This window comes from Centruroides vittatus, unplaced genomic scaffold (genome assembly GCF_030686945.1).
Source record: "Centruroides vittatus isolate TY-2023 unplaced genomic scaffold, ASM3068694v2 contig_2726, whole genome shotgun sequence".
Taxonomy (NCBI): Eukaryota; Metazoa; Arthropoda; class Arachnida; order Scorpiones; family Buthidae; genus Centruroides; species Centruroides vittatus.
The window spans coordinates 475785-493589 of record NW_027121735.1 but is presented as its reverse complement, the minus strand read 5'-3'; the positions used below and the strand labels follow the sequence as shown (position 1 = coordinate 493589).

General features: G+C 29.7%; 1 protein-coding gene across 1 annotated transcript in view; it reads left to right on the top strand.

The window, feature by feature from the left end:
* Positions 1-15822, top strand: part of PolZ1 (DNA polymerase zeta catalytic subunit) — a 100432-nt gene extending 84610 nt beyond the window's left edge. The window contains exons 15-30 of the mRNA XM_067266323.1: positions 100-443; positions 525-765; positions 2366-2484; positions 2571-2712; positions 4261-4505; positions 4688-4745; positions 4825-4904; positions 7101-7170; positions 7427-7534; positions 7634-7743; positions 7820-7934; positions 11222-11359; positions 11430-11620; positions 11698-11925; positions 12002-12227; positions 12303-15822. Coding sequence (XP_067122424.1) covers positions 100-443; positions 525-765; positions 2366-2484; positions 2571-2712; positions 4261-4505; positions 4688-4745; positions 4825-4904; positions 7101-7170; positions 7427-7534; positions 7634-7743; positions 7820-7934; positions 11222-11359; positions 11430-11620; positions 11698-11925; positions 12002-12227; positions 12303-12449 — 2562 coding nt within the window. The 3' untranslated portion in view covers positions 12450-15822. The remainder of the gene's footprint in view (positions 1-99; positions 444-524; positions 766-2365; positions 2485-2570; positions 2713-4260; positions 4506-4687; positions 4746-4824; positions 4905-7100; positions 7171-7426; positions 7535-7633; positions 7744-7819; positions 7935-11221; positions 11360-11429; positions 11621-11697; positions 11926-12001; positions 12228-12302) is intronic.
* Positions 15823-17805: the final 1983 nt, after the last annotated feature.

Below are 17805 nucleotides of genomic sequence, written 5' to 3'. Positions count from 1 at the left end.
AGATAATAATCAACCTAATTACAGTAATTTGAAATAACATTAGTTTTGGAAAACCCCATATTATTGATACAAAGTTAAATAATGAATTTATATATTTAGCACCAGTTTCTTACAACCATGAGTATGGAGATACACGTGGAAACAAGGGAAGATCTTCGACCGGATCCACAACACGATTCCATCAAAGCTCTCTTTTATTGTATAAATAATGATTTTCCCGAAGACAGCAGCATCTCAAGAGAAGTAATAGGGATGATAATTGTCGGAAATAAACAGTCTTCGGAAGTAGATGTAGAATTGCCACTTGTCTGCAATAATTTTAAAAAACAATATTCCAACAATAAAAGAAATTTATTGGAAAGGTCCGGAATTTTCAGTCATAATACTGTTTACGTAGTGGACGAGATTTGCTTAATTAAAGAATTTATCGAAATAGTGAGAAAGTAAGAGAAATATAAATTAATTTTATATTTAATGTATTTATTACTTTCAATTGATTGTCTAAAGTGTAATTTTATATTCAGATGGGATCCTGACATAATGTGCGGCTACGAAATTCAAATGTTATCATGGGGTTACCTCATTCAGAGAGCGGCATACTTAAACATGAACCTGTACAAATTGCTATCTCGAATTCCTGGAGAAAAACCCAATGAATGCGATAATGTCCTATCCCAGAAAGATGACTCAGTCATAGAACCTATATCTGAATTCAAAATTATAGGAAGAGTCGTACTCAATGTATGGAAAATAATGAGAAAAGAGGTGAACAATCACATTTAATATTTAATTTTGGTACTTCCTATTAAATGGGAGTGTATATATATATATATATTTTCCATTAAACTGGGGTATCTTATTATATTATTATAAGATTTTATACTAAAAATGAATGTGTATTTGAAACTTATGCTAAGTATTTATTACAGTAAATCAAATAAGTGACACTAATATTGATTTGAAATAATAATATATTACATTGAATTTGGGATTTACCAGCAATTTTAAACAGTTTACATAAACAGGGAACATAATTTTAATTTACATACAAAGTAGCAAACTGGCAAATATTCTAAAAAATCTGTTTTCTAAAAGAATTTGAACAAATAAAAATGTTCAAATTGCTTTATTTTATCCTAAATCCTTGGCTGTGGATCCATGGTGGCCAAATTGCAGCTTGCAAGTCCTGCACAGCTCTTCTACACCTTTATTGTGGCTCCTATATAGTTATACAGTATTACATATATGTAAGTAGCATGTCTCAACTCTTTCAAAAAAAACTTGTATAACTAAATGGGAGCTGCAGCAAATGTCTAGATGAGCCACTTGTGAGTCATAAGCTGCAGTTTATGACCACCTTGGATATAGGTCACGCTTTGCATAAGCTGCAAAAGTGAAAGTGGTAAAGGAATGTTGCTTTTTTTGTGAATAAGATGCTCTCGTTTACAGGCCGTGGCCTGTAGCCTGAGTTTTAGATTACAGCTCTAGAATAAAAACAACTAGGAAGGAATGGCATAGGGAATTGCATTATTTATATAAAATTCACTGTGCTATGCACTAGAGTTATTGTACACCATTTTTTTGGCCAATTTTGCCAATTTTCCAAATTCTTTAACACTGACTGCTAACCTAGGAGTGTTTTGAAGGCTAAAATTGTACACTCAATATCTGATAAAAGACACTCCAAACTGGAAAACAAAGAGAGGTTTTATTTTACAGACTATACAGCGTGAAAGCAGTAACAAAAAGGAGAAAGGGGTAAGAAACACATGGCAGTATTGTCGGTGTGTAGACTACATAGCGCATCCTGGTGGTGGAACCTGACATAATAAAAATTAAATATTTTTCTTTAACAATATCAGCATTTTTAAAATAAAGTCAGTAAAGCTACAGATTCATTTAAAAATTATCAATGAATTAATTAGATTTACACTTATTATACATATATTTAAAAACATGATTAAATCAGATATTATAATAATAATAATAAAGGCAAGACATTAATAAATGTCACACCTTACCAACTTTACATCAACATTGGTCAATTTGCTTTGATATGTATACATCTTTCATTACATGCATGGTTGCAACCAATAATGTTCCATTTTTTGAAACATTTTTATTCTAATTTACATTCTCCTGTCAATGTATTTAAAACCCAATGATGACTGATTAATGCAGTCAAAAATATTAGTTTAGTTATCCAAAAATCACAAAAATTATTTTAATATTCTGGTTTATTTTATTTGTTTACACATTACATTGTATATTATTAATTATTTATTTATTAGTATTTAATTAATATATAGTACATAAATGAATTATGCAATAAACTATTACTAAAAAGAAGTGATTATTTTCCTAGGTAAATTTAAATATCTATACATTTGAAAATGTTGTTTATCACGTTCTTCATTTGAGAATTCCTCAGTATTCTTTTCGTTCTCTCACCCATTGGTTTGATTATCAAACTGATCTCTTCAGGTAAAAATTTTTAAAATATATTAAAATTATGTTTGTTACATATGCATTGTGCAATTAATATAAAATAAATATCTTTTATATTTTAGGTGGCGCGTCATCGATTATTATGTCACCAGAGTTAAGTATACCATGAATTTACTAAATCAATTAGACGTAATTGGACGTACCAGTACTTTAGCTCGAGTGTTCGGTATACAGTTTTATGAAGTTTTGAGTCGAGGATCGCAGGTAAAATTTAAACTTGGCATGTTTTATAATTGTACTATTAATATTCGTTTCCGAAATTATCTGTTGTAAATGTTAAAATTTTTAAAATTATAATATGCCAGTATTTTTTGATTTTCAAATTTTTAGAGGTAACTTTTTTAATTAATAAATTCTTTCAATTTATTTTTATTAAATATAATTTTTGCTTACCTGTTAAACTGTTAAACTATGTTTCGGTATATGGGGACTTCCAAAAAAGAACGCTACCATCTTAAATTACTGTAATTATGTTAGTTATTATCCGAGAAGTATGCAACTTACATCGATCAATAGAGTAACAGTCCGCGTTTTGTCTACCATGCGCGTTCAAATGTGTTTTTGTCTGCTGCCTCTAGGAAGCATTGTAAACAAAAGTGACAAGTCTGCAGCAGAGATTGCATTTTGTATTTTGCAGTCCGTAAAGTCAAAATCACTCATTGTTCAACAAGAATATCAGTCTTTACACCCTTTGTAGACTTTAGAATTTAGTTTTTAACTGTATCAAGAAGGTATAAAAAATAAGATAACCGAAATAGAGTCAAATATTAAATATGTATAAACATATTGATATATTACAGTCAAAACGACCCCAATAAAATGGAATTGTTTTGATTTTTTTATATGATATTGTTACTAAAATTATATCATTAAATTCTATTTTTCTTCCTTAAATAAGTACTGCTAAATTATTTCAAAATCAATAAAATCAAATAAAAGTTTGAAAATATGATCTAAATATAAATACATCCCTAATTCTCGAGAAGCAAACAAAAACTGTTGATATAACCATGTGTTGAATTGCTGTTTGAGAACATGGTAATTCATTACACAAGTCAATAACACAAATTATTCATATAACAGTTATTATAATGTGAAGATCATGAGAGGAGACATGAAAATGACATCATGCATGTTGTTATGTTTCTTCACTATACAGCACTTTAGTTAATAAATTGGAAATATCTGATTTAATGCAAAACTACTTTTAATCTTTAAATCGGTGGTTCTCAAAGAATTATTTTGGAGACTGCTTAAACTGAGCCACGGACAAACTACAGATTACCTACACCCGTGCCCAACTCTTATCCTGTAAAAAATCACTTTAGATGCATGTTGAAATATCTTATCCACGTGATTATCTAATGCAGGAGAAGTTAAACATAAAAATATTCTTTCCTCTGGCTAAATGGCATATAATTACACTTTTAAAAAGTTACTAGTTTAGTCTGTAGACCACCAGTATTCGTGGACTATACTTTGAGAACCTCTGTAATATAACTGTATTCATATTTTAACTGAAAACACCCAACTTTTAAACGTTATTAATTTTATTTATATTCTTATGAATGAAAATAAATATTCATGATTTGAAGTAATGCATCTTAATTATGGAGCATACAGATTTTGGAAAGAGAGAACACAAAAATTTAGTTATAAACTGTACTTACATTTAGATATAATAATAAAAATATTATCTTATCTGAATTGCAATAATCTGTTTTACTTTCCTTTTCTGTTTTGAAATTTTAGTTCAGAGTCGAATCTATGATGTTGAGAACTGCAAAACCACAGAATTATATTGCCGTTTCGCCCAGCATACAACAGCGGGCGCATTCTAAAGCACCCGAGAGGTTTGCATTAGTCATGGAACCCGAATCTAAATTCTATACCAGTCCCGTTGTGGTTTTAGACTTTCAGTCTCTCTATCCCTCGATGATTATAGCCTATAATTATTGTTACTCTACCTGTCTCGGACGTGTAGAACATCTGGGAAAGTAAGTTAATTATGAATTGTTTTAAGAAACTATTTTAATTATATTTACTTAGTAAAATTTCGTCGGATGATAATTTACTTAATAATTTCAACAATAAAAGTAGTTAATTTTTGAACTTAATTAAATGTTAATTTTAATTTATTAATCATTAACATATCATCAACAAGTTAAAACATTTTCAGTAACATTCCATTTGAATTTGGATGTACATCATTAAACATCCCTCCATCATTGCTTAAGGTAACAATTACATTGTGCTATTTTTATATAAAAGCTAAAACAATCTAATGCATAATAATAATTTTATATTCAATTTCAGAAATTAGAAAATGATATTTTAATATCACCAAATGGGGTGGCATTTGTAAAACATCACATACGTCTTGGCATTCTTCCTAAGTAAGTTTATTAGTTTAAACTTTTATTCATTTTGATACGGTTGAAATCTTCTTTAAAAAGATTTTCTACAAGATTGCCTAAACAGAAAATAAATCTTAAAATGAAATGATTTGCCATGTAAAATACTATTATTACCTGGAAATCTGCCTTACATGGAAATAATGACACTTTGGGTTCCAACAACATAACCTAAGTATAGTGGAAGTTTTTGATACAACAGCAGTTAAATTCTAAATTGAAATTAATAATTTTAATTTGTCAACTTGGGCCAGCTTTTATGCAGTGAAAGCTGCTGTCTATTCTTGTTTTTCTTTGTTAAGATTGTTCTTTTGTTGTCAAGAAAGTAAACCTGAGATCTAATCCAAGCAGGTAAAATACCAGGAATTTATTTTTTTTTAATATTTTTAATGGGCAATCTATCTATAAATAAACAACAACTAACCCGTTATATATAAAGACCAACAACTGCCGAATTATCGGGCTAGCAAATGGCTATAGTAATATTAATAATTTAAGTTAATTTGGTACTAGAGTTAGGCGTTAGGCGCCATCTCTTGCTAAATTTAATAATTAGAATTTTAATTAAATAATTTAAATAAATTTAGGCTTAACTGGAAGAAAAGAATCGGCCCGAAGTGGGATTCGAACCCGCAACTGCTGCTATCCGTGCAGACACGTTACCAGTTATGCTACCCGGACCTTCGGTCCGATCCTCCCCTTCCAGTTGATCTATCTCAGCTATATTGGGCTTTTTCCTTCACCATCTGGCTGCCTAATTGTGGGCCTAGCTGAATCCACAGTTGGCCTGAAAAAGGCCTTTTTAATGTCCACAAGGCAGAAAGAGTAAAATATATATATATGTATATATATATATATTGCATTTGTTCTACAGTAAGGGAATGATTAAGACACCAAGTTTAATTTATTTTGAATCCTTTTTTTTTATGAATATTTTTCTATAAAGATTACATTGTTTCTTTGTGAAATTACATTATATACAAAAAATTTTCTTGGAAAACATAACTACATATAAACATTTTTTATTTCTTTGGAATTATAATCACAATAGATATTTATATAATTTATTTAATCAGAAAAATCAGATCTTATTTTTGAAAGTAGTCTTGTATAAAGCATTAATCAATACTTTATAGATCACTTCTATATTGAAGCATTTTAAAATATGAATAGAAACTTCCTATATGCCACTATTACAGAAAACAATAATCAATCTCAATTTCTTCTACCATTTAACAAATTAAATCTCTGTAAATGGAATCATCGACATTAACAGAGAACAATAAAATTTAATCATTTTAATCAATTCTAAATTACAGAAATATTAATACAAAATTAACATTTTTGTTGAATTCGTCTTAATAACAAAAATATTGAAACAATTCACTTAAAGAGATCTTACACAAAAAGACGTGATTTATTCTTAAAAACGTTTATCGTCAGATCCAAAACATTCAAATTCACCCAAAATCATTTAACAAAGTCCAATTTAAAATGCAAATATTATTGGCATTCTTAATTCCTTATCAGTTTAAGTATTTCTCCTTTATGGACCTCTATATTATATTATATATTGAATTAAAGTTAAAGTTCAAATAGCAAAGGAGTCGTAGAATTTTTGTTAACATTAGTTGCATATGAATGTTTCAGATCAGAGGGTGAGAATTTGTTTTCAGAAATATTAAACATTTTGCTTAAGATGTTAAATTGAAGAGTTTAGTTTTAATATTTTTGATGTTAATGACTTAACATATGTATGTGTTATATATATATATAATATGTTTGCGAAACACAGTCAAATTTGAATTAAGGGGCTCGGATACAGTGTTGGCTTAAGACTCTTTTCTTTGGGGAAAGTTTTTGCAGGGAATCGGTATTTCTGTTCATTTTTTAATGCGATCTCTGGAGTTCTGTGCCACACTGGCAATCTAGGGCCATCTGATATGACACTAAATTTTCATTTTGATATTCTTAGTACAGTAAATACAATAGACAGTTTATAAAAGACAGGTTTGGGGGCCCAGGCAATTGCCTTTTTTGCCCATAGGATAACATGCTACTGACTATAATGTAAATATATATATATAAAAACTTATTTACATAACATAAAATCTATTTTTAAATTTAATATTAATCCTTTGTATTATATTAAAATTATATTACTTTCTTTTTTTTAAGAATGTTGGAAGATATTCTCAATACTAGAATTATGATTAAGAATGCGATGAAAGAATATAAAGAAATTAAGGCACGTTAAATTTATTTGTTTCTAATTTAATTTTTTTAATTTTAAATTATAAATTACAGTCTAGAATTATAAAAGAAATTATACTAAATTTAATGATTAATGAATTATCAAACACCTGATTAAGTATTTTAAAGAGCTGAATATGATATTTAGTTCAATAATTAAATTATAAAAAAAATTTTAAAAATTTAATTTACAAATTTAAAAAAGTAAAGTGGTTTTAACAAGTTTTATTTCTATAATTAATAACTTTCAGCCTTTATATAAGCTATTGGATGCCAGACAACTAGGTCTAAAACTTATTGCAAATGTTACGTATGGTTACACCAGTGCTAATTTTTCAGGACGCATGCCTTGCGTCGAGGTGAGAAATCTTAAATTTTTATTCTAATAATATTTTATATTGGTATAGAAAATATTTGAAGTGTTAAATTATTTAATAAATTGACTTTGTAATTACTAGATCGCTGACAGTATTGTAGGAAAAGCCAGGGAAACTTTAGAACAAGCAATTAAACTTATCGAAATGACAACAAAATGGAATGCGAAGGTCGTATACGGAGATACGGACAGGTACTTAAAAATTGTATTAAAATAACTTTTTTCAAAATGCAGATGATAAGATTTTAATAGTAATTTTTCTTTTTAGTGTTTTTGTTCTCTTGGAAGGCAGAAGTAAGGAGCAGGCTTTCAAAATTGGTAAAGAAATAGCGGAAGCTGTTACTGCTATCAATCCTAAACCAGTCAAGTTAAAATTTGAAAAGGTAAATAAATAAAAGCTCTACACATTTACTAAAATGAATGAATATCTTAGCCATTTCTTGGATAGTTCAAAATTAAAATTAAATTAGCATGAGGTTGACAAAGACCATTTCTGTTTTATCATCAATCATGCTGAATGTTTGTTACTATTGCTAATGTAACTAGAAAATATCAGGAACCTTTTTATCTTCATAAATAAATATATATATAAAATTTCAATAAATGTAAGAAAAATTGTAAAATATATATAATTTTTAATTACACTTTATTAATTATATTTTATATGGCTCCACAATATAAGCAGTTACATCTATAAGACTACAGACATAATATATTTATGTGTATATACAGGGTGTGGCAGAAAGAACGTTCTGATTTGGAATGACAATAAAAAAAAATACAAAGCAAGATAGAGAAAAAATCTTTTATACATGATAAGTACACAGTATGCCATTGTCATCCATTAGGTTTTGAAGAGTACATCAGTTAAATGATGACCGTCAATGTCGATGCAGTTTTGAAGTCTTTTTCGGAAATTTTGCATTGATCTGTGGACCATGTCCAGCGGAATCACCTTGATTTCTTGCAAATTTGTTGGTCAGTGTTGGTGCACTTTTGATTTGAGATAGCCTCACAGAAAAAAATCACATGGGGTCAAATCTGACAAACGCAGTGGCCAACCAATATCACCCTGTAAAGAAAAAAGATGGCTCGGAAACAAGTTTCTGAGAATTCGAAGTGACCATCTAGAGGTATGAGATGTGGTGCTATCTTGCTGAAACCATACATCTTCTAGATCATGATCGTCGAGTAAACTGTTAACTAATAAACAAAGAAAATTTTCAAGCAATTGACAATAGCGCCCTGACGTTACTGTCACTGTAATAGCTCCCTCTTCAAAGAAATAAGGACCCCACACACTGAAATCACCTAAGGCACACCAATCCGTAACTTTCGGACTATGGAGTGGTCGCTGGTGGAGTTCTTGAGGATTACTGTCAGACCAGTACCTAAAGTTCTGTTTGTTGACCATCCCCAATAAATGAAAATGGGCTTCATCACTAAAGATCAGTACCACTGTTGGGGGAATGCTCTGCAGAATATCCTGACAGAGTTTTATGGATTGCATAGTTTCTATCATTCAACTCTTGAACAACCATTATTTTGTAGGGATACATGTGGAGTGAGCTGTGTAAAAGTCTGCAGAGACTTTGATCAGACATGTTTAATGCAGCTGTGTGTTTGCGTGCAGATCGCTTGGGAGACTGCTGTATGGAAGTTCTAGCAACTTTCTACATCTTCTGATCTTGTTACGATTCTAGGGCAGCCAGGACTCTTTCTTTTTAAAGCTGAACCTGTTCGTCTAAAATTTGAAACCTGACGACGAATTGTTGGTGCAGCCAGAACCAGATCATGATGCCAGAGCTGAAAGTGTATTCAGAAGGCTCGTTGCATCATTATCACAGATTCATCATTTGTAACAAACTCTTCAACAACAAAAGAACGATGCTCTCCGCTCCACGCCATGATGGTAACTACAAATGGCATGCACAAACAGATCAAAAGAGACCACGCCTACTGCTGTACCCCTATTTATGAGTGAAGCAACGCTTCTGTCAAATCAGAACGTTCCTTCTGCTGCACCCTGTATATATGTATATATATATATATCTGGTTTCAGGATGTTTGATATACTTGTAAGAAAAGATATTTATGAAAGAAAAGAATCAATTGATTACATGGGCAAATATGAAGTTTGTAATGTATTAATGCAACAGTCAAACCTTGTTTTACCATTGCCATTTTCTTGCCTCTAAAATTGACACTAAATTGAGTGTGGTGCTAAATTGAAGGACCTAAGACAGCTAGAATTGTGTGTAGTGATGAGGTCTATACACAAATTTGATAGTTCAAAAGTCTTGAGATTTGATAATTGTTTGCAGTGTAAAATCATACATTTAATAATTCACAGATACCAATGAATTCCCTATTTAATTTTTGAGAAAGATCCATTAACAATTAATGGAGGTGGCACTAGATAAAAGGATATTATATCGACATTTGACTGTACTTGGTACTTTTAATATTTACGAGATATAAGTATGGCAATGATTTATTAAATCAGTCTTCGGATACGGGATGCACCTAAATAATGATGATTATGTATGCTTGTCCCCCATAGCTATTGGACTGGAAAGAAAACTGTGACTTTACTGCCTTGAAAGCACACCAAATTTTAAACAGAATGCTTATGTAATCAGTTGAAGCATTTATAACAAAACACACAAAGTTTTACTTCAGTCATTTTGGTTTGACATGAGTGTCATTGGTGATATTGCAGACATCTCATCCAAATTCAATTTTTTGCCAAGCTCAAAGCAGCATCTTTTGCCACTTTGGTAAACTTGGCAAAATTTACAGGCAAGAGTGGAATAGTCTTCAATGAAACTCCAGAAGAAAAAGTCAAGGGGTGTCAAATTTGGGAAAAAAGATGGCCTTGCTATCGGTGCTGCTTAAGCAATCTATTAATCTAGAAACATTTGAGGAAATCCTGGGCATCTGTATTACACTAGATACACTAGTGTAATACAGATATACACTATAGGTTGGTGCACAGTCTTCTAAAAGTGCATGTGTTCTTCCATGCCGCCATCATTTAATTGTGGAATGAGAACATTTTCTAAGCGGTCTAGATATGTGATACTGTTAATGGTTTCCTCATGGAAAAATGAAAGGGCTGCCCACTTAATGTGTTTTATTCTCATAGGTAAGATAAACTTTTGTACAGTTGCAAATATGTTCTAACAGTTGCTTGTGGATTTTTTGGAGCTAAAATCATGCAGTTGTTGGTATTCACTTTACCACAGACTTGTGAGATGAAATGTTGACTCCAGCACAGATAATGTTGTTCACAAATGCCTTGTCTTCCTCAATTTGATGCAACATTTCTACACAGAATTCTTACTTTATTATTTTACTCATCTTATCTGCATTAGTAATATTTGCAGCATTGCAAGTTTATATGATTTAAGTGCAAACATTTACACAAAATCCATCAAGTGGTTGGTTGTAAAATGCCAGTTTTACAAGAGGTGCATTGTGTTGATTTCTTAGGACTATGAATGTAGCTCACTCTCATTTGTTCCACAACATAATTATCCCCCAGTAGCCCAACTATTTCTATGTCATGACAAACAGGACAATCAATCTCAACAAAATTTTGGTAGTGAGTAAATTTTAAATATGTTAATAGAAAGCTTTATTCTTATAATTTTAAATATTTTTTTAGGTTTATCTTCCATGTTTATTACAAACAAAGAAAAGGTATGTGGGTTATATGTATGAAACTCCAGATCAGGTGGAACCTATTTTTGATGCAAAAGGCATTGAAACCATTAGAAGGGATTCTTGTCCGGCCGTCGGAAAGGTAGAAATTTAAACATTTTATTATTTAAAAATAAAAATAAAATGTTTAGTTTTTTAATTGCATATTTCAGATTTTAGAAAAATCTTTGAAAATCTTATTTAACACCAAAGATGTATCACTAGTAAAGAAATATGTTCAAAAACAACTTCAGAAATTAGTAAACGAGAAGGCCAGCCTGCAAGACTACATTTTTGCAAAAGAGTACAGGGGCCGTTCCGGATATTCCAGAAATGCTTGCGTTCCCGCTTTAGAAATAGCAAAGTAAGTGTATTTATTAATATGCGACACATTGTCAATGGAGACTTATTTTTGTTGACTTTATATAATTCTGTCTGCAGGAGGATAACTCGCATCGATCTCAGAGCCGAACCTAGAGTCGGAGAACGGGTACCTTACGTTGTAGTTTATGGTTCTCCCGGATTGCCTTTGATTCAACTCATACGACAACCTCAAGAACTCTTGCAGGATCCGGGACTTAAAATCAACTCAAAATATTATATTGGACGAGTTATATTGCCTCCGCTCCATCGGGCTTTTTCCCTAATCGGAGTTGACGTCACAAAATGGTATTTGACTTCACTTTCTTATTTGGCAAAGGAATAATATAATTTGTATATTTAAATAATTTTGTTTGTTTTATAGGTACGACGACATTCCACATCCGCAGAATTCCATAAATCGCATTAATCCACAAGGCCAGTGTAAAGGAACATTGTCGCAGTATTTCACTCCTCTGAATTGTGCTGTTTGTAATGAATTAACAGATCAAGGAATTTGTAGTGACTGTAAGAAGGATTCCCAATACGTCGTTTTTATTCTGAATGAAATGATTAGGAAATGGGAAAGGAAATTCCATCATCTTTCTCAGGTAAGGTGTATCGGTTTTACCAAACAAAATTACTATATTTTTGTTCTTGCCTAATATCACTATCTCAAATTTTAGATTTGCCAAACCTGCACAAGGACAAGAAATGAGACAAATCACTGCATATCTCTGGATTGTCCCATTTTGTTCAAGTTGTGTTTGTCCAACAGAGACTTGTCTCAAGTTACTTATTTACGACAATTACAGAGCTCTCTAGACTTCTAAATTTAGTAAATTTTCCTAATTTAATTCGGCGAAACGAAAGTTTGAACTCAGTTTTTCAAAAGTAAATATATACATATATATTTTTCTTATGTTAGAATGTTCCTAAAATCGTGCCTTAGATTGACATAGTTGTCAAAAATATTGGAATTAGTTAAATTTCTAGCATTTTTAACAAGTTTTAGAATTTTTATCGTACAAAAAAAACAAAAGAATATTTCCACAAATGCTTGTAAAGTGCATTTTAATTGTAAGTTACACTTAGAATATTTACGGCAAAGCCTCATAAAATATGAAATTTATAATCTGCATATTTGTACATTTTTATAAAATTATAAAAATTTATGCAGAGTAATATATATATATATAAATTTAATATATATTTTCTAAGAGTAAAGTTTAAAAAAAAATTATAAAAATTTATTTTCAAACCAATCAATGCATATATATATACATTGTTGGTTTTGCTATTCACTATACTTTCGATTTTTCAGAGGAAAACAAAAGTATTTTTGAAAGTTGTTTGAAAAGGCAATTATAAGATATATTTATTAAATTATCGATAATATATTCTAAGAATTATCACCACATTGACACAATTCTGTTTCTTGTGAACTAGTCATTATTCGTTCATTTTTATCATTTTCAATTCAGTTTTTAGCATTTAAAACTTCATCGATCGACGTCCATAATACATGCAACTTATCATTGGGACCAATAGAATCATTTATGCATTTTGGTTCACTGCATTTATTAATGTATACAATAATTAAAAACCCCCGTTTCGTGCAAAATTAAAATCTTAAATGTATTTTATATTATATTACGTTGTTTGTTTTCCATTCTTCACACATACTTCTCTTTCGAACCCTTTTAAACTTCTAATGAACCATGGTCGTGTGAAGAATTGTGTACTTAATCCAAATAATTTTTCTCTTTTTTTGTTCTTATATTTATGTTTTATAACTACATTCTTTTTAAAATCTTATTTAATGTCTATAAACAAATAATTATGATTTTTCTTTAAACACCATTAAACTGTGCAAGAAAGTTAATGCAAATCTTGCACAATTTGATTAAATATACCTCTAAAGACAATCAGACCAACTTTTACAATACGTTTTTGATATTATACGGAAGATTTCCCTCTCAGAAATTTTAGTTTAAAGATTCACGTTTTTCTAAACTGAATTAAAATTTTTAAAATATCTTTGTACAGTTGTTTTTTGCCCGTATAAAAGTTGTATATTTTATTACAATAAAAAACCATCCACACGATTATTAATTTAAAAAATTTTAGCCGCTTGTTAATTATAAGAAATTGTTAAGTGTAATGTGTTATTGTTAAAAATAAATATTTCATATTTGTTATAATATATTATGAAACGAATCTGTTATCTCGTTACATCTACAATTATAAAATGAATATTCAACGTTTGTATGTTAAAAATATATAAAACTAAGAGTTGCTACTAAATATTCTGTAATTAGATGGAAGAGCTTTTTACGGTTAATTTTTTCTATACTACTATTTAATATTTTGAAAATATATGTTCGATTATACAAGAGAGTAATAATTTGGTTTTTTATGTTTTTGAGGATCTAAATTTATGCCATTTCATAGTAATTTGCATCTTGTTTAATGTACAGTACAGTACATCCGGCATAGTTTCATAAGCTAGTTGTTGGAATGTTAATACTCTAGTCATGATTATTATTTATGAATAAATAACAATCATGTTAACTTTTTATTGGCTATGTTTAAGAGTAAGATATTGAGATGGCCCAGTTTTTCTATCATTTGTTTTGACACTTAAGGAGACATGTTTTCATCTCTACGATTTATAAATATTGGTACACTTTGTTTCCCTAAGAATCCCTAAGAATTGATTCCTTACATATTAAGCGCATCTTAAACTATTATTTCTGTTAAAATTCTCACATTACTTTTTTGCTAATAATTAATAATTTGGGATAACAAAGCAATTAGATATACATAAAACTACTAGACAATTATACAGAGTAAGCCAAAAGTCAGTTATCTAAGATATATTTTTAAGATTATTTTATAGTTAGTTGACTTTTTAGCTACTCTGCAAACCAGTATTTGACAAAATTTATATTTTATTCTTATAATTTTGGTATTTTTTCTTCGTTCAAACAAAGTAGAATTGTGTTTTTTGTCTCTTCATTGTTACACAATCTGTTGTAGACTCTAAAATTATTCTGATATATGATTTAAAGTTGTTTTTCTGAACTAAAAACTACTACTATTTTATATGTTAAAAGGGCTGCAATAAATTTCATAATAAAAGAAAACTAACCACCCAGTAAATTCAAAACATTAATTAAAATGCTTCACAATAGTACAATCAAAATCCTTTAGTATTCCAGCAAATACTTAATTAAAACCATCCTTTTTGGCTCTGTAAATTATCATTTAGACTGCGCAAAGATTCCAAACAAATAAAATAGACTAATAATGAAGTAATTAAAACTGTAACTCAAACATGTGCCCCGTTTTGCGGGCACTGAGAGGCCATTTTTTGTGCCTGTCGCAGAGTTGGCAAGCAGAAAGCTCCACTGTTTGGCTCTACTTGGAGCCTACCTCTCGACATTCACCCACTTTGCCGAGGCAAGAGACCGGGTCTGATGAGTCGAATCAAGCCCAAACCACAACTCCAGTTACCTGGAACCATGGTTGTTTTGCTCGTCTCGCTTTCAAAAGGAGCAACAAGTGTTTGCCTAGAGTATCGAGGATTTTGTCATTTTCAGTTGCTCACTGGTAGTTATTGCAGTCACGTGGGATAAGTTTTACTTCATCCCGCCGAACGTGAAGAGAAACATTGCGGTCCTCTACTCGAACGACCCGTGCGGTTTGTCTATTTTTCGGCTCTTGTTTCGCCTTTGGGTCCGTACTTTCATAAAGAACCATTCGTTTGCCTTTTCTTCTATGCAATCAAATTGAATATTTCTACAGCTACCTTTACTTCTATTTTCATTTACTGTAATAACTTAACTTACCTCCTTTCTCTAAAGAAAACAAAAGCAAAAAAAGATAGTGGCTACATGTAAATATTCTAAACATTTAACAATTTCTTAAAATTGTAATATTTAAACAACGAAAAAATACATATAAGTATATATATATATATATATACACTTTAAAAGAAAGAAATTCCGGGTGGCCCAAAAGCCAGTTAGCTGTGTCTACACGGTTTTTCTCCTGTGAAAATTGGTGGAGATGGTTTAAAAAATGGCAATCAAATCAATGGTAATTAATTGTACTGTACTTCTCTTAGTTAAATTTAGTTTATTTAATTGCAATTTTTGGTTTCTTCTATGATTAACTGTCTTTAGGACCACCTTTTATCTATGTTTATATTCTTATTTTTAATTATCAATTTAATTATAATTAATGTATGAGACTGTGAAAAGGAAAATCATAAAAGGAAATTATCAGAAAAATTCCCAAAATTAGCAATATAATTTTTTTTTGTTTGTTTGTAAGAAAAAAAAATGTATAAAATATTATATTCTTCATGCACTCGAATGTAATTTTATGAAATAAATTATTTAAAAAATATATAAAATATTCGTTTAATTTGAATTAATTATTATAATAATTACAATTAACAAAGAATGAAATGAATTAATTACATTAAAATTGTAGTATTTAGTGTAATATTTAAATTGTAGAATGTGTAGTGACAATAATTAGTTAATCCTGTTTAATTAAAATGTATTTGAAATGTACAATTAAGCCTTTAGAATATACAATATAATTATTTTTAAAAGTATTAATATCAATTTTAATTAACTAATAAACATTCCATTAAATAGATTTTTAAAAAAAACAATAAAATGTCTTAATTATAATTATGATTTTACCGAACTTTTTTTAAAAAAAAATAACAAATTTTAAAATTAAATATCATTAGATTCATGTAATTAAATTAACTTGACTTGTTATACTGGGTTAGAAATGAATTAACAAGAATTAATTTAAAAATAAAAACGCATTATTTGTTTAGTATTTACAACAAAGTTTAATTGAGTTTCGATTGTAGTTAATTACAATGCAATTAAAATCGAAACGTCGTTTAATCGTAATTGGTGCTAATTGAATTCCGGTCAAAAATGTCAAATTTCGCTCGACATTTGCAGTCAAATTAGATTTAAGAATGTTCTCAATTACAATTAAAATTAAAACGTTAATTATAATTAACGCTAATTGAGTTCAGGTTAAAACTCAAATTAACTGCAGTAATGACTCCGACATTAGATTTAAGATTAGATTTTAATTGTAATTAAGTACAATCTTAATTAGTGACGTAGCAATTAGGACGTTTGTAGTGCTGCGTCACTGACAGAAATCGAGTAATTTTTAAAGGGTTTGAATGAACGCTTTGATAACGTTTAGCAGACGTTATCGAAATTCAATTAAGAACGCAATTATTTTGCTAAATCGTCATTACGTGATCAAGGACAGGCTGTAAACTCATTGAATAGCTTCAATTAATTGCGACACTGGGGAAGTTCAAAGGTACGTAAGTGAGTTGTAAATGCGGTGTTTACGATTCGTGTCCACGTGTTCGATGTCTGTCTGAACGTTTCGCAATTGCCGAGTGAAGATTGAATGACCAGTCAGGAAGTAGACTTTAATCAAAATAATTTCGGGGGAGATGACTCATCACGATTTATCTCCATGTTTATTAAAACATAAATAACAAGGTTACACACGCACACAACTCGTTCCTTCTACGATGATTTCCACTTAAAACGGATGTTATAACAGAATAATTACGTTTTAAAATGGGTAAATTTTAAACGTAATGATTTAATTGATTTAATGGGGTTTAGTGCTGCAAAAAAAAGTGATACAACCTTCACCTTTTTCTTTTAAATATCTTCCCTTAACTGTGTAGTGTTAATTGTGATTAATTTTAACCTTTAATTGTTCTAGTTTTTTGAGTGGAATTTCTAGTTTTAATTGTGTTCCATCGGGGTCTGAACTCAATTAAGTTGGAAGAGTTTGAAGTATTACTGAATCAAAAGGTAATTATTGAATATTATTACTTTAACTACTTAATTGAGTTGGGATTAAATTATAAAATTTGTTTTAAAAAATAATAAATCAGAAGATAAACCACATTTCCCCAATTATGTTAATATTAACTCAATTAAAATCATATTTTGCACGCCTTTTTGGCTTACTGGAACCACATTAACTTAAATACAAAGCGCTAATATTTAAAAAAATAATAATAATAATATAATTTCGTGTAAATTCGTATCATTTGAGACTTTCAAGTATTAAAATCCCATAAAATGTCATCTTTAATTGTAATTAACTGCA